At 39.8% G+C, this 23,072-nt stretch overlaps 1 protein-coding gene across 11 annotated transcripts in view; it reads left to right on the top strand.

Annotated features, from left to right (window-relative positions):
- The window catches only part of KIAA1328 (KIAA1328 ortholog), a 395,477-nt gene that overhangs the window by 313,808 nt on the left and 58,597 nt on the right, over positions 1-23,072 (top strand). For all 11 annotated transcript variants that reach the window (XM_081562372.1, XM_081562370.1, XM_081562376.1 and 8 more), the window contains one exon: positions 21,999-22,107. In XM_081562372.1, coding sequence (XP_081418498.1) covers positions 21,999-22,107 — 109 coding nt within the window. The remainder of the gene's footprint in view (positions 1-21,998; positions 22,108-23,072) is intronic.

Below are 23,072 nucleotides of genomic sequence, written 5' to 3'. Positions count from 1 at the left end.
TGGGAGAGTTGGACTATAAAGAAAGCTGAGTGCCGAAGAATTGATGCTTTTGAACTGTGGTAATGGAAAAGACTCTTGAGAGTCCCTTGGACTGCAAGGAGATCAAACCAGTCAATCCTAAAGGAAATCAGTCCTGAATGTTCATTGGAAGGACTGATGCTGACGCTGAAACTCCAATACTTTGGCCACCTGATGCAAACAACTGACTCCTTGGAAAAGACTCTGATGCTGGGAAAGATTGAAGAGGGGAAGGGAAGGGGATGACAGAGGATGAGATGGTTGTATGGCATCACTGACTTGACGGACATGAGTTTGAGCGAGCTCTGAGAGTTGGTGATGGACAGGGAGGCCTGGTGTGCTGCAGTCCATGGGGTCGCAAGACTGAGTGACTGAACTGAACTGAACCTAGAGTAAGTTGGATTTACCTGATGATATTGACAATGCCCTGGGTTTTGTCTCTCAAGTTTTTTAGTTTATATAATATACAGCAGCTGTCACTGGTTGAGACTCCCTGAGAGACTCCCAAATGCATTTTTCTTTTACTGGAAGTGAAGGAATAATCACAAGTGAGGAATAATCTCTGAAGTTCCTAATTCTTCCTCTAAATGAGCCCATGCTTGCAATGATCTAAATGTTCTTTTCAGTCCACGTTGGATTAATATAGAGGTCCTGATTTAAAAAATAAGTGGGAGTATCTAAAGTAAAGAAACAATTTCCATTTTGCCCCTAAGGAGCATTTATTTATGTTTCTTTTATTATTAGCATTATTATTATATGTTTAATCATTAGAAAGGATGCCACAATACCTTACTCCTGGTTCCCAGTAGTTTGAGGTAACAGATTTGTTAAAACTCGATACTTTCATCATCAGAACACAGAAGACAAGCATACTGTGGAACTATGAATAAACCTAACTACGCAGATTAAATCGTCCTGCCTAGCCCACTCAGGAAAGAGATTCACATGCAAGGGACCAACATTCAGAGCTGAAATTGCTGTGTATTGAGTAGTCCCTTAAGTCAGAGGCTCTACATTTCCTATCCTCTGTGATAGAGGTATCTCAAAATAATACCTAATTAACTTACTTATTATGTATGTTTTGTGTCTTCTCCCAAGAGAATATAAGCACTCCTTACGTTCACCATTGTTTCCACATCTCGTTGAATGTTGCTTAACACATGGTAGGTGCTCATAATGTATTTGTTTAATGAATTAATATATTACAGTTGACCCTTAAACTACTCAGGATTGAGCTGCCAGAATGCCCTTACATGTGGAATCCTTTCAGTAGTAAATACTGCAATTCTACACAGTCTTTGGTTGATTGAATCTGTAAATGTGGAAGAACTGCCTATATGGAGGGCCACCTCTAAGTTATACTTGGATTAACCCCCACCTTGTTCAAAGGTCAACTGTATATATATTCATTTTGTTTTCTGTGTCCTTGCCCTATTTTTCCACAACAAGGATCTAATCAATGAGATCTTTGACCTCAGTGCCTACAATGATTTAGTGGTTTAAGAAGTGTACGCGCTGGTCCCTTCAAAGCCCTTATGTTGATTGATTGGTAATATCAGAGATGTCGATGAAGTAGGGGTCTTAAAAAGCACTGCTTGTGAGCCAAGAATACTATGGGTTTTTCTTCAGTTTCTTTTATTCTAATTGAGATTCAATTTTTATACAATAGAATTGCATAGGACTGAAGAGTACAGTTTGATAAACCTTGACACTTATATATACCTACATGGTTAAGAAATAGCGCATTTCCATTATTCATGAAAGCTTCCTTTCGTTCCTTTCCAGTCATTCCCCGTGAGGCCTCTCTCTTTGGTTTGCACGTGGCTGCCTTCTCAGTGTGTCCTCACATGCCCTGTTCGCTGTGAATGTGCATCCTTGGTGTGTCTCCCTTTTCTTAGAAGGACAGAGTCTTACTGGATTATGGGCCACCCATATAACTTCATTTGACCTTCATTACCTCTTTAAAAGGGCTTCCCTGGTGTCTCAGATGGTAAAGAATCCATCTGCAATGTGGGAGACCTGGGTTCGATCCCTGGGTTGGGAAGATTCCCCTGGAGGAGGACATGGAAACCCACTCCAGTATTCTTGCCCGGAGAATCCCCATGGACAGAGGAGCCTGGCAGGCTACACTCCATGGGGTCACAAAGAGTCAGACACGACTGAGAGACTACGCACACAGCACATACCTCTTTAAAGGCCCTATCTTCAAATATAGTCACATTCTGGGCTGTACTGGGGGCTAGGACTTCTGCATTTGAATTGCCGGGGGCGGTGGGGTGGGGCGGGGCTGGAAGCATAATTCAGCCCATAACAGTTACTCTCTTTCCAATCTTTTGATGCCTTTTACTTCTTATTTCACTGTACTCTCTAGGATTCTATTAACAATGTAGAATAAAATGGTAAAAGTGGACTTCATGCCTTGTTCCCAGTGTCACAGGGAAGGCAAACTGTCTTTCACCATTAAGTATGATTTAAATGTAGGCTTTCTGTAAATGACCTTTATCAGGTTAAGAAAGTTTCCTCCTCATTTGCTGAGAGCCTTTATGGTAATGAGGGTTGAATTTCATCAAGTCTGTTTTTTTCTGCACCTATTGAGATGATCCTGAGTTTTCTTCCTTATTCTGTTAACTTGATGAATTACACTGATTGGGAGATACTGGTGCATAACGTCCTTTTTTTTTGGTAATGACCTTGTCAGGTTTTGGTATTAGAGTTATGCTAGCATCATGAATGAGTCAGGAGCATGTCAGCAAGATGGCAGCATAGGGACTTCCAGGAGCTTGTCCCTTCCCGAAACACTGAAAAACCTGGCACATACTGTCAGAACCCACATTACCAGAGCTCTGGAAGATGGTGAATGATTTATGGAAACCAAGCAAGTGCTTAACTGGGAAAAAGGCCACTGAGCCGTGGTAGGAGAACTTTACAAAGTTTTAATTTATCCTCACCCTGCTCCCTTCTGTAGCATAGCAGCAGTCTTACAGATGACAGCCGAGTTCCAGGTATGAGTACCTGGTGCCAGAGGAAGTAGACTTTATTCTCAAGGAGTTGTGTTTATCTGTTTCAACTTGTCTGTGGATTTCCCAAAGGGCTGATACAAGGAAATCGCCTTTGTTTTTCCTACGTCTAAACTTTTTCAAGACAGAGAAGCAGCTACATGTAGGACATTCCTTGAAAACATTGACAGCCAATGAAAACACCACTGCCACCTGGGGTAAAAAATAACAGTTGAGACAAACAATAGACAACTAAAAGCCAACACACCTAGATGAAATGGACACATTCCTAAAAATACGCAAAGTACCAAAACTGACTTAAGAAAAGTAGAACATCTGAATAAACCTGTTAGCAAATAGATTAAACCAGTAATCAAAAAGCTCCCAACAAAAGCAATCTCAAAATTGGATGGCTTCACTGGTGAATTCTACCAAATAGTAAAGAAGAATTAACACAAATTTTTTTCAGACTCTTCCCAAAAATATAGCAGAGGAAGGAATACTTATTCACTCATTAAAATGATTGAATCATTTTATCAGCATTATTCTGAAAGCAAAGTCAAGGACATCACAAGAAAACTATAGACCAAAATCCATTGTGAATATAAATGAAAATATCCCCAACAAAATAATAGCAAACTGAATGCAGCAGCATATTAAAAGAATTATATATCATGATAAAATAGGATTTAGCCCAGGAATTCATCATACAGGTGGTTTATCATATTAAAAAGAATTTCATAACAAAAATACCATATTAATAAAAATAAAAAATATGATCATTTTAATACAGAAAAATCATTTGACAAAATCTAACACTCCATGATAAAAACAATAATAAAATAGGAGTAGAAGGAAACTTCTTCAACATAATGAGGGACATCTGTGAAAAGCCCACAGCTACTATCGTATTCAGTTGTGAAAGACTTCCCTCTAAGATCAAGAACAAGCCAAATATTCCCACTTGTGCCACTTTATTCAACATTTTACTGGAAGTTTTCTATTTTTTAAGAAGACATAGAAAAAATAGGCAAGAAAAAGAAATAAAACATACTCAAATTGGAAAGGAAGAATTTAAACTGCATTAGCAGATGACATTTTATAGAGAGAATATCCTAGAGAATGCAAGAAAAGAAAAAACTACTAGAACTAATTGGACCAAAGCTGTTAGAGCTAATAAATGAATTTAACAAAGTTTCAGAATAGAATTTAGCACAAAAATCTGTTGTATTTGTAGATACTAGTAATGAGCTACTGAAAAGGAGTAGGAAAATAATTCCACTTATAACAGCATCAAAACAATAAAATACCTAGCAATAAATTTAACCAAGATTGCAAGACTTGTACACTGAACAGTTACAAGAGATCAAATTGGCAACATCCATTGGATCATAGAAAAAGCAAGGGGATTCCAGAAAAAACATTTACTTCTGCTTTTTGATTATGCTGAAGCCTTTGACTGTGTGGATCACAACAAATTGTGAAAAATTCTTAAAGATAGGAATACCAGACCACTTAAACTCTCTTGAGAAACCTGTATGCAGGTCAAGAAGCAACAGTTAGAATTGGACATGGAACAACAGACTGGTTCAAAATTGGGAAAGGAGTACAACAAGGCTATGTATTGTCACTCTGTTTATACAGCTTATATGCAGAGTACAGCATACAAAATGCCAGACTAGATAAAGCTCAGCTGGAATCAAGATTGCCAGGAGAAATATCAGCAACCTCAGATATACAGATGTTACCACTCTAAAGGCAGAAAGTGAACAGCAACTAAAGAGCCTCTTGATGAAGGTGAAAGAGGAGAGTGAAGAAGCTGGCTTAAAACTCAACATTTAAAACACTACAATCATGGCATCTGGTCCCATCACTTCATGGCAAATTGAAGAGGAAAAAGTGAAAGCAGTGACAGATTATAATTTCTTGGGCTCCAAAATGACTGCGTATGGTGACTGCAGCCATGAGGTTAAAAGACACTTGCTCCTTGGAAAGAAAGCTATGAAAAACCTGCTGCTGCTGCTGCTAAGTCGCTTCAGTCGTGTCCAACACTTCGCGACCCCATGGACTGCAGCCTACCGGGCTCCTCCGTCTGTGGGATTTTCCAGGCAAGAGTACTGGAGTGGGTTGCCATTGCCTTCTCCATGAAAAACCTGGACAACCTATTAAAAAGCAAAAGCATCACTTTTCTGACAAAGATCCAAATAGTCAAAGCTATGCTTTTTCCAGTAGTCATATACGGATATGAGAGTTGGACCATAAAGAAGGCCCAAAGCATCAAAGAATTGATGCTTTCGAAGTGTGGTGCTGGAGAAGACTGTTGAGAGTCCCTTGGACTGCAAGGAGATCAAACCAGTCAATCCTAAAGGAAATCAACCCTGAATATCCATTTCAAGGACTGGTGCTGAAGCTAGAGCTCCAATACTTTGCCCACTTAGTGCAAAGAACCAACTCATTGGAAAAGACCCTGAGGCTGGGAAAGATTGAAGGCAAAAGGAGAGGTGGGCAACAGAGGATGAGAGAGTTAGACAGCATCACTGATTCAGTGGACATGAATCTGAGCAAACTCTGGGAGATAATGAAGGACAGGGGACTCTGGCCTGCTGCAGTCCATGGGATCACAAAAAGCCAGACATGACTTAGTGACTGAACAACAATAACAACAAATTAATGAATTTAGTAAAGTCTGTATATAACGTTAATATACAGAAATCCCTTGCATTCCTATATACTAAAAATGAGAAATCAGAGAAAATAAGGAAACAATCCTGTTCACCATTGCAACAAAAAGAATAAAATACCTTGGAATAAAACTACCTAAGGAGACAAAACACCTGTATGCAGAAAACTATAAGACACTGATCAATGAAATCAAGAATGACACAAATAGATAGAGAGATATACCATATTATTGGATTGGAAGAATCAATATTGTGAAAATTACTATGCTACCCAAAGCAATCTACAGATTCAGCACAATCCCTGTCAAATTATCAATGGCATTTTTCTCAGAACTTGAACCAAAAAGTTTACAATTTGTATGGAATCACAAAAGACCCCTAATAGCCAAAGCCATCTTGAGAAAGAAAAACAGAGCTGGAGAAATCAATCTTCCTGATTTCAGACTGTATTACAAAGTACAGTCATCAAGACAGTATGGTACTAGCACAAAAGCAAAAATATAGATCAAATGGAACAAAATAGAAATCCCAGAGATAAACCCACACACCTATGGGCGCTTTATCTTAGACAAAGGAAACACAAATATACAATACAGAAAAGACAACCTCTTCAGTAAGTGCTGAGAAACTGGACAGCTACATATAACAGAGTGAAATTAGAACACTTCCTAACACCATACACAAAAATAATCTCAAAATGGATTAAAGACCTAAATGTAAGGTCAGAAACTGTAAAACTCTTCTAGGAAGACTTAGGAAGTACACTCTTTGACATCAATTGCAGCAAGATCCTCTTTGACCCACCTCCCAAAGTAATGGAAATAAAAAAATAATAATAAGCAAATGGGGCGTAATTAAACTTAAAAGCTTTTGCACAGCAAAGGAAACTGTAAGCAAGATGAAAAGGCAGCCCTCAGAATGGGAGAAAATAATCACAGGTGAAGCAACTGACAAAGGATTAATTTCCAAAATATACAAGCCAGATCAATACCAGAAAAACAAGCAACCCAATCAAAAAATGGGCAGAAGACCTAAACAGACATTTCTCCAAAGAAGACATACACATGGCCAATAAACACAAGAAAAGATGCTCAACATCGCTCATTATTAGAGAAATGCAAATCAAAATTGCAGTGAGGTAGTAACTCCCACCAGTCAGAATGACCGTTATCAAAATTCTACAAACTATAAATGCTGGAGAGGGTGTGGTGAAAAGGGAACCCCCTTGCACTGTTGGTGGAAATGTAAATTGATACAACCACTATGGTGAACAGTATGGAGATTCCTTTTAAAAACTAGGAATAAAACTACCATATGACCCAGCAATCCCACTACTGGGCATATGCCCTGAGAAAACCATAATTGAAAAAGACCCATGTATCCCAATGTTCACTGAAGCACCATTTACAATAACCAGGACATGGAAACAACCTAGATGTCCATCAACAGATGAATAGATAAAGAAGTTGAGGTATATATATATATATATATATATATATATATATATATATATACACAATGGAACGTTACTCAGCCATAAAAAAGAACAAATATGAGTCTGTTGAAATGAGGTCGGTGAACCAAAGAGAAAAACAAATATTGTATGTTGATGCATATATATGGAATCTAGAAAAATGGTACTGATGAACATATTTCAGGACACGAATAGAGATACAGGCGTAGAGGAGAGTCTTCTGAACACAATGTGGGAAGGAGAGGGTGAGACAAATCGAGAGAATAGCGTTGACATTATACACTACCATGTGTGGAGTGGATAGCTAATGGGAAGCTGCTGTTTGGCACAGGGAGCTCAGCCAGCCTGGCACTCTGTGATGACCTAGAGGGGTGGAATTGGGGGAGGAGAGGTTCAAGGGGGAAGGGATATATGTGTATATACATACATACGTGCTTATGGCTGATTCATCTTGTTGTGCAGCAGAAACCAATACAGCATTGTGGGGAAATTACCTGCTAGTTTAAAAAAACAAAGAAAACGTGGTACATATATATAATGAAATATTACTCAGCCATAAAAATGAATGCAGTTGTGTCATTTGCAGAAACGTGGATTGACCTAGAGATTGTCATACAGAATGATATAAGTCAGAAAGAAAAAAATGTTGTATAGTAGTGTATATATATAAAATCTAGAAAAATAATAAAGGTGATCTTATTTGCAAAGCAGAAATAGGGACACAGACATAGAGAACTAATGTATGGATACTAAGGGGGAAAGGAGATGGGTGGGATGAATTGAGAGATTGGAATTTACATATATACATTACTATGTTTAAAATAAATACCTAATGAGAACCTTTTCATACTGTTCATGGGGTTCTCAAGGCAAGAATACTGAAGTGGTTTGCCATTCCCTTCTCCAGTGGACCACATTCTGTCATACCCCTCCACCATGAAAAGGCAAAATGATAAGATACTGAAAGAGGAACTCCCCAGGTCGGTAGGTGCCCAATATGCTACTGGAGATCAGTGGAGAAATAACTCCAGAAAGAATGAAGGGATGGAGCCAAAGCAAAAACAATACCCAATTGTGAATGTGACTGGTGATAGAAGCAAGGTCCGATGCTGTAAAGAGCAATATTGCATAGGAACCTGGAATGTTAGGTCCATGAATCAAGACAAACTGGAAGTGGTCAAACAGGAGATGTCAAGAGTGAACGTTGACATTCTAGGAATCAGCGAACTAAAATGGACTGGAATGGGTGAATTTAACTCAGATGACCATTATATCTACTACTGTGGGAAGGAATCCCTTAGAAGAAATGGAGTAGCCATCATGGTAAACAAGAGAGTCCGAAATGCAGTACTTGGATGCAGTCTCAAAAACAACAGAATGACTGTTCGTTTCCAAGGCAAACCATTCAATATTACGGTAATCCAAGCCTATGCCCCAACCAGTAACGCTGAAGAAGCTGAAGTTGAACGGTTCTATGAAGACGTACAAGACTTCTTAGAACTAACACCCAAAAAAGATGTCCTTTTCACTATAGGGGACTAAAATGCAAAAGTAGAAAGTCAAGAAACACCTGGAATAACAGACAAATATGGCCTTGGAGTACAGAATGAAGCAGGGCAAAGGCTAATAGAGTTTTGCCAAGAGAACGCACTGGTCATAGCAAACACCCTCTTCCAACAACACAAGAGAAGACTCTGCACGTGGACATCACCAGATGGTCAACACCGAAATCAGATTGATTATATTCTTTGCAGCCAAAGATGGAGAAGCTCTATATAGTCAGCAAAAACAAGACCTGGAGCTGACTGGGGCTCAGATCATGAACTCCTTATTGGCAAATTCAGAGTTAAATTGAAGAAAGTGGGGAAAACCACTAGACCATTCAGGTATGACCTAAATCAAATCCCTTATGATTATACAGTGGAAGTGAGAAATAGATTTAAGGGACTAGATCTGATAGACAGAGTGCCTCATGAACTATGGGCGGAGGTTCGTGACATTGTACAGGAGACAAGGATCAAGAAAATCCCCATGGAAAAGAAAAGCAAAAAAGCAAAATGGCTGTCTGAGGAGACCTTACAAATAGCTGTGAAAAGAAAAGAAGAGTAAAGCAAAGGAGAAAAGGAAAGATATTCCCATTTGAATGCAGAGTTCCAAAGAATAGCTAGGAGAGATAAGAAAGCCTTCCTCAGTGATCAATGCAAAGAAATAGAGGGAAACAACAGAATGGGAAAGACTAGAGATCTCTTCAAGAAAATTAGAGATACCAAAGGAACATTTCATGCAAAGATGGACTCGATAAAGGACAGAAATTGTATGGACCTAACAAAAGCAGAAGATATTAAGAAGAGGTAGCAAGAATACACGGAAGAACTGTACACAAAAGATCTTCATGACCCAGATAATCACAATGGTGTGATCACTCACCTAGGGCCAGACATCCTGGAATGTGAAGTCAAGTGGGCCTTAGGAAGCATCACTATGAACAAAGCTAGTGGAGGTGATGGAATTCCAGTTGAGCTATTTCAAATCCTGAAAGATGATGCTGTCAAAGTGCTGCACTCAATACGCCAGCAAATTTGGAAAACTCAGCAGTGGCCACAGGACTGGAAACGGTCAGTTTTCATTCCAAACCCAAAGAAAGGCAAAGCCAAAGAATGCTCAAACTACCGCACAATTACACTCATCTCACACGCTAGTAAAGTAATGCTCAAAATTCTCCAAGCCAGACTTCAGCAATACATGAACCGTGAACTTCCAGATGTTCAAGCTGGTTTTAGAAAAGGCAAAGGAACCAGAGATCAAATTGCCAACATCCGCTGGATCATCAAAAAAGCAAGAGAGTTCCAGAAAAACATCTATTTCTGCTTTATTGACTATGCCAAAGCCTTTGACTGTGTGGATCACAATAAACTGTGGAAAATTCTTCAAGAGATGGGCATACCAGACCACCTGACCTGCCTCTTGAGAAACCTGTATACAGGTCAGGAAGCCACAGTTAGAACTGGACATGGAACAACAGACTGGTTCCAAATAGGAAAAGGAGTACATCAAGGCTGTATATTGTCACCCTGCTTATTTAACTTATATGCAGAGTACATCATGAGAAATGCTGGGCTGGAAGAAACACAAGCTGGAATCAAGATTGCCAGGAGAAATATCAATAATCTCAGATATGCAGATGACACCACCCTTATGACAGAAAGTGAAGAGGAACTAAAAATCCTCTTGATGAAAGTGAGAGAGGAGAGTGAAAAAGTTGGCTTAAAGCTCAACATTCAGAAAACTAAGATCATGGCATCTGGTCCCATCACTTCATGGGAAATAGATGGGGAAACAGTGGAAACAGTGTCAGACTTTATTTTGGGGGGCTCCAAAATCACAGCAGCTGGTGATTGCAGCCATGAAATTAAAAGATGCTTACTCCTTGGAAGGAAGGTTATGGCCAACCTAGATAGCATACTGAAAAGCAGAGACATTACTTTGCCAACAAAAGTCCGTCTAGTCAAGGCTATGGTTTTTCCAGTGGTCATGTATGGATGTGAGAGTTGGACGGTGAAGAAAGCTGAGCGCCGAAGAATTGATGCTTTTGAACTGTGGTGTTGAAGAAGACTCTTGAGAGTCCCTTGGACTGCAAGGAGATCCAACCAGATACCCGGGACACCCCACAATTTAAAATAATAAATGTATTTTTTACTCATGCCAAGAAAAAGAAAAGTTAGAGAACATGTAGAGAAATCAGAACCCTCATACATCACTGCTGGGACTTTAAAATTTAGGGGCATTGTAGAAAACACTTTGATAATTCTTCAATACATGAACATAGAATTACCACAAAACTTATCAGTTCAACTCAGATGCTTTCAAGCAAATTTTACACACATGTGATCATAACTCTATTCATAATATGCAAAAGGTGGGAGGAACCCAAATGTCCATGAACAGATGAATGGATAAACAAAATGCAATATATCCATACAGTAGAACATAATTTAACCATAGGAAGGAATAAACTTATCCACGCTACAGTGTGGATATACCTCAATGATATCTTGCTCAGTGAAAGTAGTCAGACACAAAAGACCATGTTGATGGAATCATGTTGTATGATTCTATTTATATAACTACCCAAAATAGACAAAGGCCATTAAGTGGTTCACAGGGGCTATTGGGGAAGGGAAAATGGAGAATGACTGCTTACTTGGTGCAGGGATTCCATTTAGAGTAGTGAAAAGTTGTGGAACTAGAGCGTTGCAGTGGTACAACATTCATTATAGTGCACCTAATGCCAGTGAATTGTACACATTGCGTGCATGCATGCTAAGTCGCTTATGTTGTGTCTGACTCTTTGTGACCCCATTGACTGTAGCCCACCAGGCTCCTCTGTCCATGGGATTCTCCAGGCAAGAATACTGGAGTGGGTTGTCATCCCCTTCTCCAGGGGATCTTCCCGACTCAGGGATCGAACCTGCATCTCTTGTGTCTCCTGCATCAGCAGGGAGGATTTTTACCACTAGTGCCACCTGGGAAGCCTCTAATTGTACACGTTAAAATGGTAAATATGTTTTTTACCACAATTTTCTTTTTAAATAAGTCAGAAAGTATTTTCTCCCTTTGTTTCCTAACAGAGTTTGTGTAAGAAACTGTTGACCCTGCCATAGAAGGTCAACAAGGAGGAGTAGGGGTATGAAAAACTACATATGAGAGGTTTCGAGATTTTTAATAGGCCTGAAACAGCACCAACAGTGTCCACTAGTTTTCCGTGTGACCATACATAGTTACAAGGGAGAGCAGGGAATACAGTCTAGCTGTGTACCCAGGAAGAAGAGAAGAGTACATTGTGGTGGATGACTAGCAGCCTCTGTCACAGCAGCATTCTTCAAAATAGCCCCAAACCAGAAACACTCCAAATGCCCATCAATTGCAGAGGAGATAAGAAGTCATAAATGCATGCAATGGAATACTGTATAGCAAAGGAAACAGACTGCAGGTAGGTAAACCATCAACACAGACTCATCTCACAGACATAATGTTGAGCAAAAGAAGTCTCAAAAAAGAATATATATATATTTCTCTTTGTATAAAGTTTTAAAGCATCAAAACTAAGCCACATTCTGGGATGCATACCTAAAGTGGTAAAACTATAAAGAAGAAAGGGAATAATTATGAGAATAGTGGCTGGCTCTTGGAGGCAAAAAGAGATTGTAATCAGAGATGTGTATTGGTGATGCTTCCAGGTGGCATGCCGCCAGTACTTTCTCTTGATCTAGAAAGGGCTTACTCTGGTGTTTTCTTTACTGTTTATTCTTTAAACTATACTGAATACTATAATATAGCTCAGCTATTTTAAAATGCAAAATGAAACAAAGGCCCAGAAATGGAGTTTTCCTAAACATTGAACTCAAAGAAGTTCTCTTATAAGATGTTGACTGATGGATGAGCAGACATATCCCCAGCTCTGTATAAATAGGACATGATCCATTATATTCAATTCCATCTGTGTATGCAAAGATATATGTGTGTTTATTTATATAAATATATTCACATATGTATAAACATATGCCTTTATGTGTGAAAAGTATCAGCCTAATGGATGATAGTCTTAACAGCACTTTTGTTTTTAAAATGTGTACATTGTGTGTGTGTGTGTGTGTGTGTGTGTGTTTAGAGAGAGATATGTCATTCTATGAATATGCATTAACTATATGTAATTGTTGGTAATAGACGGGGAAACAGTGGAAACAGTGTCAGACTTTATTTTTTTGGGCTCCAAGATCACTGCTGATGGTGATTGCAGCCATGAAATTAAAAGACGCTTACTCCTTGGAAGGAAGGTTATGGCCAACCTAGATAGCATATTTAAAAGCAGAGACATTACTTTGCCAACAAAAGTCCGTCTAGTCAAGGCTATGGTTTTTCCAGTGGTCATGTATGGATGTGAGAGTTGGACGGTGAAGAAAGCTGAGCGCCGCAGAATTGATGCTTTTGAACTGTCTTGTTGGAGAAGACTCTTGAGAGTCCCTTGGACTGCAAGGAGATCCAATCAATCCATCCTAAAGGAGATCAATCCTGGGTGTTCATTGGAAGGACTGATGTTGAAGCTGAAACTCCAATACTTTGGCCACCTCATGCGAAGAGTTGACTCATTGGAAAAGACCCTAATGCTGGGAAGGATTGGGGGCAGGAGGAGAAGGGGACGACACAGGATGAGATGGTTGGATGGCATCACCGACTCGATGGACATGGGTTTGGGTAGACTCCGGGAGTTGTTGATGGACAGAGAGGCCTGGTGTGCTGCAATTCATGGGGTCCCAAAGAGTCGGACACGATTGAGCGACTGAACTGAACTGAATATTAAATTTTACAGAAGGAATAAATATTAAAAGCTGATAAATAGCTTTCTCACAATAAACTGTGGAAAATTCTGAAAGAGATGGGAATACCAGACCACCTGACCTGCCTCTTGAGAAACCTGTATGTAGGTTAGGAAGCAACAGTTAGAACTGGACATGGAACAACAGACTGGTTTCAAATAGGAAAAGGAGTACGTCAAGACTGTATATTGTCACCCTGCTTATTTAACTTATATGCAGAGTACATCATGAGAAATGCTGGGCTGGAGGAAGCACAAGCTGAAATCAAGATTGCCAGGAGAAATATCAGTAACCTCAGATATGCAGATGACACCACCCTATGGCAGAAAGTGAAGAACTAAAGAGCCTCTTGATAAAAGTGAAAGTGGAGAATGAAAAAGTTGGCTTAAAGCTCAACATTCAGAAAACTAAGATCATGTCATCTGGTCCCATCATTTCATGGCAAATAGAGGGGGAAACAGTGGAAACAGTGGCTGACTTTGTTTTTCTGGGCTCCAAAATCACTGCAGATGGTAACTGCGGCCATGAAATTAAAAGACGCTTACTCCTTGGAAGGAAAGTTATGACCAACCTAGACAGCATATTAAAAAGCAGAGACATTACTTTGCCAACAAAGATCCGCCTAGTCAAGGCTGTGGTTTTTCCAGTGGTCATGTATGATGTGAGAATTGGACTATAAAGAAAGCTGAGCGCCGAAGAATTGATGCTCTTGAACTGTGGTGTTGGAGAAGACTCTTGAAAGTCCCTTGGGCTACAAGGAGATCCAACCAGTCCATCCTAAAGGAGATTAGTCCTGGGTGTTCATTGGGAGGACTGATGTTGAAGCTGAAACTCCAATACTTTGGCCACCTGATGCGAAGAGCTGACTCATTTGAAAAGACCCTGATGCTGGGAAAGATTGAGGGCAGGAGAGGAAGGGGACGACAGAGGATGAGATGGCTGGATGGCATCACCGACTCGATGGACATGGGTTTGCATGGACTTAGGTAGTTAGTGATAGACAGGAAGGCCTGGTGTGCTGCGGTTCATGGGGTTGCAAAGAGTCGGACACAACTGAGCGACTGAACTGAGCTGAACTGAAACTTAAGAAGGAATAGAGCTTAAAGAATTAACAAAAAGAGGTAAATTTGCCCTATGCCTTAGCGCAATCATTCTTAACTTTTTGGGGTCTCTTTCAGAATTTAATGGAAACTATGGTCCCTTGACCCAGAAAAATGAATGCGCATATATACATACATTATTGTGCCTGCAATTATGAGGGATTCTTCATAATTCTGTGTATTTATGAAGAATATAGAAGTCCCTGTACTCTATTAAAATTTCTTTAAAAAATTTTTCCCATCAAATATCAATTGTCTCAACCAAGTTTTTGACAGAAGTATCAAAACAGAGAAAAAAAGGCAAATGTTCAAATTTTCTATAATAGTGACTAACAAGATATTTCTCTTATTACTACCATGCATTTCTTCTTCCCCCTTGCCTCAGCCACAAATCCCTCCCAGTTGTTTCTCTTCCTATTATTATTTTTTTTTAGATATTCAACACTTTATCATAAAATAGACTTTGTTTTAGATATTTCCCAGCTATAGGCTAATGTCAGTGTTCTGAGCACACTTAAACTAGACCAGGCTAAGTTCTGATGTTCATTATAAGTGTATTTTTTTAATTTTTAATTGGAGGATAATTGCTTTTCAATGTTGTGTTGGTTTCTGCCGTACAACAGCACTAATCAGCCTAAGTGTGTGTGTATGTGTATATATATACATACATACATATATATATATATATATATTCCCTCCCTCTTGAGCCTCCCTCCCACCCCCACCACCTGTCCCACCCATCTTGGTTGTCACAGAGCACCCTGGTGGGCTCCCTGTGTTATTCAGCAGCTTCCCACTATCTGTTTTACACATGGTAGTGTATGTAGGTCAGTGCTACTCTCTCAATTCGTCCTACCCTCTCCTTCCCCCACTGTGTCCACAAGTCCATTCTCTACATCTGTGTCTCTATTTCTGCCCTGGAAGTAGGTTCATTTTTCTAAGTTCCATGTCTTCCCTTCCATCACCCAGGATTCCACCCAGTAGTTACAGTCATGGTGAACTGCTTTTCCTGCCTCCATTCTCTCTGTTCCATTCTGTTCTAAGCTCTGCTACAAGAATAATCTCTCCAAAGACCAGTGTGGATTTTTTTAAATTGTTGTTGCTGCTTTGTTTTATTTTTGATCCCAACTAACACAGTGTTTAAGAGTTTGCAATTCAGAATCAAATAGACTTTAACTGCGTTCAAAGCCCAGCCTTGTTCTGACCAGCCCTGTGTGATATTGGACAGGCTGCTTGCCCTTTTCACAGTTTCCACTTCCTTATCTATAAGATGAGGACAATAATATAATTTACTAACTGCTATAAAGTTTAATAAGATAATGCAGGTGAAGTGATTTAAAGTGGTTAGCAAAGGACATAGTGATGCTCAAGAACTATTTCCTGAATTTATTAAATATTTAGCTATAAGTTTTTTAATTTAATGCTTTTGTGAACTCCATGCTCCCTTTCCTTTCTTTCAAAATTCCACCTCCTGCATCAGATCTTCCCTAACCCTAAAGCTAGATATGATCTCTCCCACTTCTTAATTCCTCAGACTTTTCACATTATATTTCACAGCAGTATAGCATAATGGTGAAAACTCTGGGATCAAATGCTGGTCACTTACTAGCTTTGTGACCTTGGGCAGGTTATTTAAGTCCCTTATAGTTTATTTTCCCCATCTGTAAATTAGATATTAAAAAATAGTGTATGTTACAAAGGGTTTTTATGAGGATAAACATAAGTAATGTTTAGAAGTGGCAAAATTATAGAGATGGAGCTGGAGGGGGATATGAGCAGAACAGTCAGAGAGAAGAGACTGACTATAAATGGGTATAAGGAAACCTTTTGGAGTGATGAAATACTTTAAAATTGAATTACAAAAACAAGTAAATGCATGACAAAAATATTAAAAACTGGCTATGTAAATTTACTACTATTTATCAAACTGTACACTTAAGAGGGGTAAATTTTATGGTATTCAAATTATACTTCAATGAAGCAATTTTTTTAAAAAGCAAATGAATATATATGGTATATGGAAAAGGCTTAGGACAGTAACAGGCACATACTAAGCATACTGTTATCTGTTGGCTGTTATTAATACCTTATACTGTTTTATGCTGCCTTGAGTTGTTTATGGCTCCTCACCAGATTGTTCAGTGTCTCATTTCTTACTCACATATTCTTTCCCCTCTCCATAAACTAAGCCTGAATTTAATCCTGGTACTAGCCCCTGTACCATCATTAGGTACTTGGTAAACATTTACTGACTCATGTGTGCATTGTATGAACTGATGGAATTTATGTCCACTATGAGAAAGTACTGGTTTGGGTTGAGGGTCCCACAGGTTTGTGTATAAGAATTCTGAATTGTGCTTTTGGCCAACTGGTCTTCTACATCTCTACATGATAGAGAACAGTCAATATTGAGTTATGGCTTTCGAATACCAGGAACTTGGTAATTGTTTTGATGCTAATCTCTACAGATGTAAGACTCTTACCTTATGTAGGCCTGGTTTTCTCTGGTCACAACTAAACCCTGCCATTCCCTGAGTTAGCATATGGTATTCCTGATCTGGTCTTCCTAACACACCAAAGCTGTCTTTTCAGATCGTTTGAATATTCACCATTTCCTCAAAGAGATAGTGACTCTTCCCAAATAACTTCTTTCAGCAGTCTGGGCAACAGTTTCCTAGGAACCAGAAGAAAATTGTGAATGAGATTCTTATAGTCTTCCAAGAAAAATACAAGAATGTTTTGTGTATTTTTGGAATACACAAAATATTCCACATAATATTATGTGGGAAATAACATTAAGAAGAAGAAGGAGGGAGAAGGAGAAGATGGCGGAGTGGCAGGATGTGGAGTTCACGTCTTCCCACAGAGGCATCAGGAATACATCTACAAATGGAACAGTTCTCACAGAGCACTTGCTGAACACTGGCAGAGGACCTTAGACCCCTAAAAGAACCGGAAAAAATGAAAGAGAGAAAAGGAAAGAAGAGGAAGCAGGACAGGATATGTGCTTCTGGGTTGAGGGGGTGAGGAACTAGAGGAGAGGAGAGGTTCCTGCATCCAGGGGATCCTCCTCACTGTGGGGAGATCAGCTGAGACAGAGGAGAGTGCCGCAGCCAGTCTGTGGCAGGAGGGACAGAGTGAGACGTCCACAGGTGGGCTGTGCGTAACCCTGCGCACCTCAGTCTCAGACGTGCGTCTGCCGGTGTGGACGGGGAACTGGTGTGGAACGTGGAGTTTGGAGAGCAGACCCGAGGCGAGGACTGCTGTTGGCTGCCTGGAGACAGCCTGAGGGGATGAGAGTGAGGAGCTCCACAACCAGGAATGCTGCTGGAGGAAGCCCAGAATGCCGTAGAAGTGAAGCGCCACTGTTGAGTGAGGCATGAAAGGCAGAGCCGCCGTTACAGCCTCATCCCAGTTAGTTGCTGCTTCCCCGCTCCTGCCTAGGTGAGCACACGCACCCCCTTGCTGCCTCTGCCCCCTCTCACGTAGGTGAGGAGTAGATGCCTGTGGGTGGCCCACACACAGAGGTGAGGCTGAAACCCAAGCTGAACCCCAAGGACTATGCAACCAAAGAAGAAGGTCTGAAATCTCTCCCTGCTGCTGCACAAATCACAGATGATAAATACCCGTGACCATCTTCATAAACTCAGCACCTGCAGAACATCTGAATGGACAAGTGCCCCCACAACTGAGACAGGTCTGGTTATAGCAGCTGTGGAATTTGTCGGCACATACACTGAGGGGTGGACCAAGTCAGAGTCCAAGCTGCCCCTGCAGTGCCTTCAGTGGGTCCAGATCAAGGATTCCTGCAATCCTGAGACCTGACTTGAGTGGATCTGTGCTGGCCACCTGGTGGAAACAAAGCCTGATAAGACACCAGGGCCAACTGCTGGCATACACACTGTTACAGTGGGGCTGAGAGCAGTGCCAGCAACACAGTGACTCGGGATCTCACACAACAGGTGAAAAATGACACAAGCAAGCATACCCACAGGTGACAGCTCCAGAGGAGGAATTCTCAGTGTCTTCTCTCCCAGTGGGAGTGCCCAAACCTGCCTACCTTGCACCACAGATGAGAAGCACAGCAAGAATAAGATCTGGGGCCTCTACTACAGCAGCTCGGGAGCAGACCCTGCCCCTGACAGAGCAGTGACAACTACAGAACAAAGGGGAGCCCCCCAAGCTCAATATCCAGGGCAGGCTCTGGTCACCACAACACCAGCCAAACTCCCCTATCAAGGGGATAATGGCCAGCATACATTGAGGAAAGAGGTGGCAAACATTCATACTAAAAACAGCCCTCTCACCAAGCAATACACACACACACACACACACACACACACACACACACACGTAAAAATAACCCTCTAAGGGCTATTAGACCCTAATTCTGAGGGTCTGGAATTGGGTGGAAGAACTGCCAACATTTAGTCTTGAAGGCCAGCAGGGCTTAGGTAAAGGAGCTCCACAGGACTGGGGGAAACAGAAACTCCACTCTTGGAGGGCACACACAAGATTTTACATTCACTGGGACCTAGCAGAAAGCAATACCTCCATAGGAACCTGGGTTATACCTACCCAGGGGTCTTGAGGATCTCCTGGAGAGACGGATTGACCGTAGCTCACTGTGGAGGCAAGGACATTGTTAGCGGAGGTATCGGGGAATATTAATTGCTGTGAGCTCTCTCAGGGGTTCCCATTTTGGAACCACTCAACAACCTTCAGGTTGCAGTATTGGAATGCCTCCAGTCAAGCAACCAGTAAGACAGGAACACAGCCCTACCCATCAGCAGACAGGCTGCCTAAAGTCGTACTAAGCTTACAGCCATCCCCAGCACATCCCCTGATAGAGCCTTGCCTACTAGAAGGAGAAGAAGACTCAACTCCATCCACCACAGGGCACCATTCCCTTCCACCAGGAAGCCTGCACAAGCCCCTCGACAGACCTCACCCACCAGGGGACATACACCAGAAGCAAGAGGAACTACGATTCTGCAGCCCATGGAAAGGAGACCATAAACACAGTAAGTTAGACAAAACGAGTCAACAGAGAAATATGTCTCTGTTGCAGATGAAGGAACAAGATAAAAACCTACAGGAACAACTAAATGAAGAGAAGATAGACAATCTACCTGAAAAAGCATCAAAATAATGATAATAAAGATCCAAAATTTTGGAAAAAGAATGGAGACAGGCAAGCAAGGTACAAGAAATGTTTAACAAAAAGATAGAAGATTTAAAGAACAAACAGATAAACAATACAATAACTGAAATGTGAAATACACTAGAAGGAATCAGTAGTAGAATAACTGAAGCATAAGAGCAAAGAAGTGAGCTGGAAGACAGAGTGGTGGAAATCACTGCTGCAGAACAGAATAAAGAGAAAAAATGAATAGAAATGAGGACAGTCAAAGAGACCTCTGGGACAACATTAAACACACCATTTGCATTATAAGCGTCCCAGGAGACAAAGGGCCTTAAAAAATAATTGAAGAGATTATAACATGGGAAAGGAAATAGTGACATCCAGGAAGCTCAGCGAGTCCCACATAGTATAAACCAAGGGGAAACATGCCAAGACATATATTGATCAAATTAACAAAAATTAAATACAAAGAAAAAAATGTTAAAAGCAGTAAATAACATACAAGGTAATACCTATAAGATTATAAGCTGATTTTTCAGCAGAACCTCTGCACACCAGAAGAGGGTGGCATGCTTTATTTAAAGTGATGAGAGGGAAAAACCTACAACCTAGAATACTCTACCCAGCAATGCATTCATTCAGATTGTACAGAGAAATCAAAAGCTTTACAGACAAGCAAAATCTAAGAGAATTCATCACCACCAAACAGCTTTACAACAAATGCTAAAGAAACTTCTCTAGGCAGGGTAAAAAGAAAACAAAAAGAGACCACAGCTATAACAGAAACAAGAAGATTAAAAATGGGAAAGCTCATTTGCTTGGTAAGGGCAAACATACAGTGAATGTAGGAAATCATCCACACACAAATGTGATATGGTACATATAGATAATGGAATATTACTCAGCCATAAAAAAATAATGCCATTTGCAGCAACATGGACCTGGAGATTGTCATACTGAGTGAAGTAAGTCAGAGAGAGAAAGACACATATCATATGATACTACTTATATGTGGAATCCTTAAAAAATGACACAGATGAACTTATTTACAAAACAGAAATAAAGTCACAGATACAGAAAACAAACTTCTGGTTACTAGGGGGAAAAGCAGAAGCAGAGGGGAGGGATAAATTGGGAGATTGGGATTGACATATACACACTACTATATATAAAATAGGTAACTAGTAATGACCTACTATATAGCACAGGGAACTATTCTCAGTACTCCATAGTGACCTATGAGAAAAGAATCTAAAAGAGTAGAGTTATGAATATGTAACAACTAATGCACTTTGCTGTTCAGCAGAAACTAACACAGCATTATAAACCAACTATACTCCAATAAAATTTTTTAAAACATTTTTAAAAAATGAAACCTTAGCCAGAGCTCTTCCTATAAAAAGCCTCTATCAAAAAAGAAGTAAGATGAGATGATCTGCAAGGTCTTTTCTAGCTTTATCATGAGAATTTGATACATGAAAAAGCTCAATTATATTTTTAATAAAATTAAAAGTTGGAAATTTTTGTTAAAAATATTTTTTAAAAGAGGAGAAAATGATTTAATAAGTAATAATAAAACAAACAGAAACAAAAAATTTTTCTTTCCATGCCATGTTATTACTTAGTACTCCAAAAGTAAAACGTAATTACCAACTGAACCTTGCTTGTTAGAAACAGAAACCAAATCAGCCCTGGAATGGTTAGTTGAGCATCTTACTTGTTTTAGCCCAATGTTGAGTTCTTTAAAAGAAGCATTCACAATTTATGCCTACGTTGAAAATTTTGGGGGGGTAGAATCAATTTAATTTGGAGGGTTTAAAGGTACAAATTTTCTATTTTGTCAAGGAGAGGAAAGAACCTTTCTTGTGACAGTTAAAAGGAGCAAAATAAAGCAATCTACTTTCTTGGGCATTTTTACCCTAAACGCAAATCATCAGGACTTTAATAATCAGGTTTACCAACCAAATCTCTAATTAGTCTGTTATTGCCCAAATCCACGTTTTTAAAAACAAGATATTGTGGACCACTGGTGTTTACAAAACCAAAACAACCCACTGAGCTTTCCATCTGCCATTGTTGCATTTCATAGGGGAAGACAGCTTACTTCTAAAGCTTGGGGATTCCTATAATCTCTCATGTATTATGCATAATAGACTCTTGCATTTTCTTTTATTGAATGCCCAAATTATTTCCTTTATTGTACGTGCAGGGACAGTGGCAGAAGTTCGAAAAGATGCGTCCACGTCTCCTATGACAACAGGGAGCCAGAAGGAGCTTGTAATCCCAGCTACATCATCATCCCAAAATGACAGCTCCCGGTGAGTTTCAGGGATTCTTTGCTTTACCATTCTCCAGGTAAGAACTTTTGCTGAGTTACTTAATAAAAGTGAAAAATCTTAACAGTTCTTAATGTCTCCTACTCAAGAGAGAGGCCCTTATTTGGAAGCATCTAGATATGACCAGGTAGAGCTCCTGGAGCCCTTTCCTTTATCCATGCTTGTCCTTAATTGGTAATGGTAATTGACAGGGTTTCCATAGAAACACAAAGCTAATCCTACCTTTCATCAGAAAATATGTTTAGGAGTGGGTCCTACCCAATTTATCCTGAAATGGTTATACACTTGGACTATAAGCTTAATTTACTGAATCAATTGATACTGAAAACCATAGTGGATTTTGTACTACAGTTAAATGACTGTCAACATTTACTTATACCAGAGACATTTGAGGAGCTAATACTTTGATTGGCCTTTTCTGCAGTCAAGAAAAGAAATATGTTATTAAAATTTCTCATGTCTAATAAGCCAACTCCTATATTATACATTTAAGGCTGAATATATAAACATTAACACCAAAAGGGCATGATTGTGTTTCCTTGGGGATTTGATTTTTTAAGCACTTAAATTCCTATCATCTTATCCAATAAATATAGATTTTTAAGACTTAATTTTAAAGAACTTTTGGGAAATGACTCAACACAGAGGATAATAATAATGGAGGAGTTAAGGTAAAGAGGAAAGGCAATCTGGGTTTTCAAATGAATTTTCCTATATTTGATGCTAAGATCTTGGATCAGATCTTTAACACTACTCTAATGTGTTTTTGATGATTGCACTTCAGTTTCGTGAGAGGCATGAAAAAGAAGAATAAAATGTTTCCCCAGTAAGGGTTTTATAGACCATCCTCAGCACACATTTTCTGAAATGACCATATCAACTTTGTGGAGTTTTACAAGCCCAGGTTAAAATCGCAGTGAAGACTCATATCTACGGACCTTAAAAAA

Source organism: Giraffa tippelskirchi, chromosome 14 (genome assembly GCF_054371585.1).
Source record: "Giraffa tippelskirchi isolate mGirTip1 chromosome 14, T2T-mGirTip1v1.2.pri, whole genome shotgun sequence".
NCBI lineage: Eukaryota > Metazoa > Chordata > Mammalia > Artiodactyla > Giraffidae > Giraffa > Giraffa tippelskirchi.
This window is presented reverse-complemented; position numbering and strand designations above follow the sequence as displayed.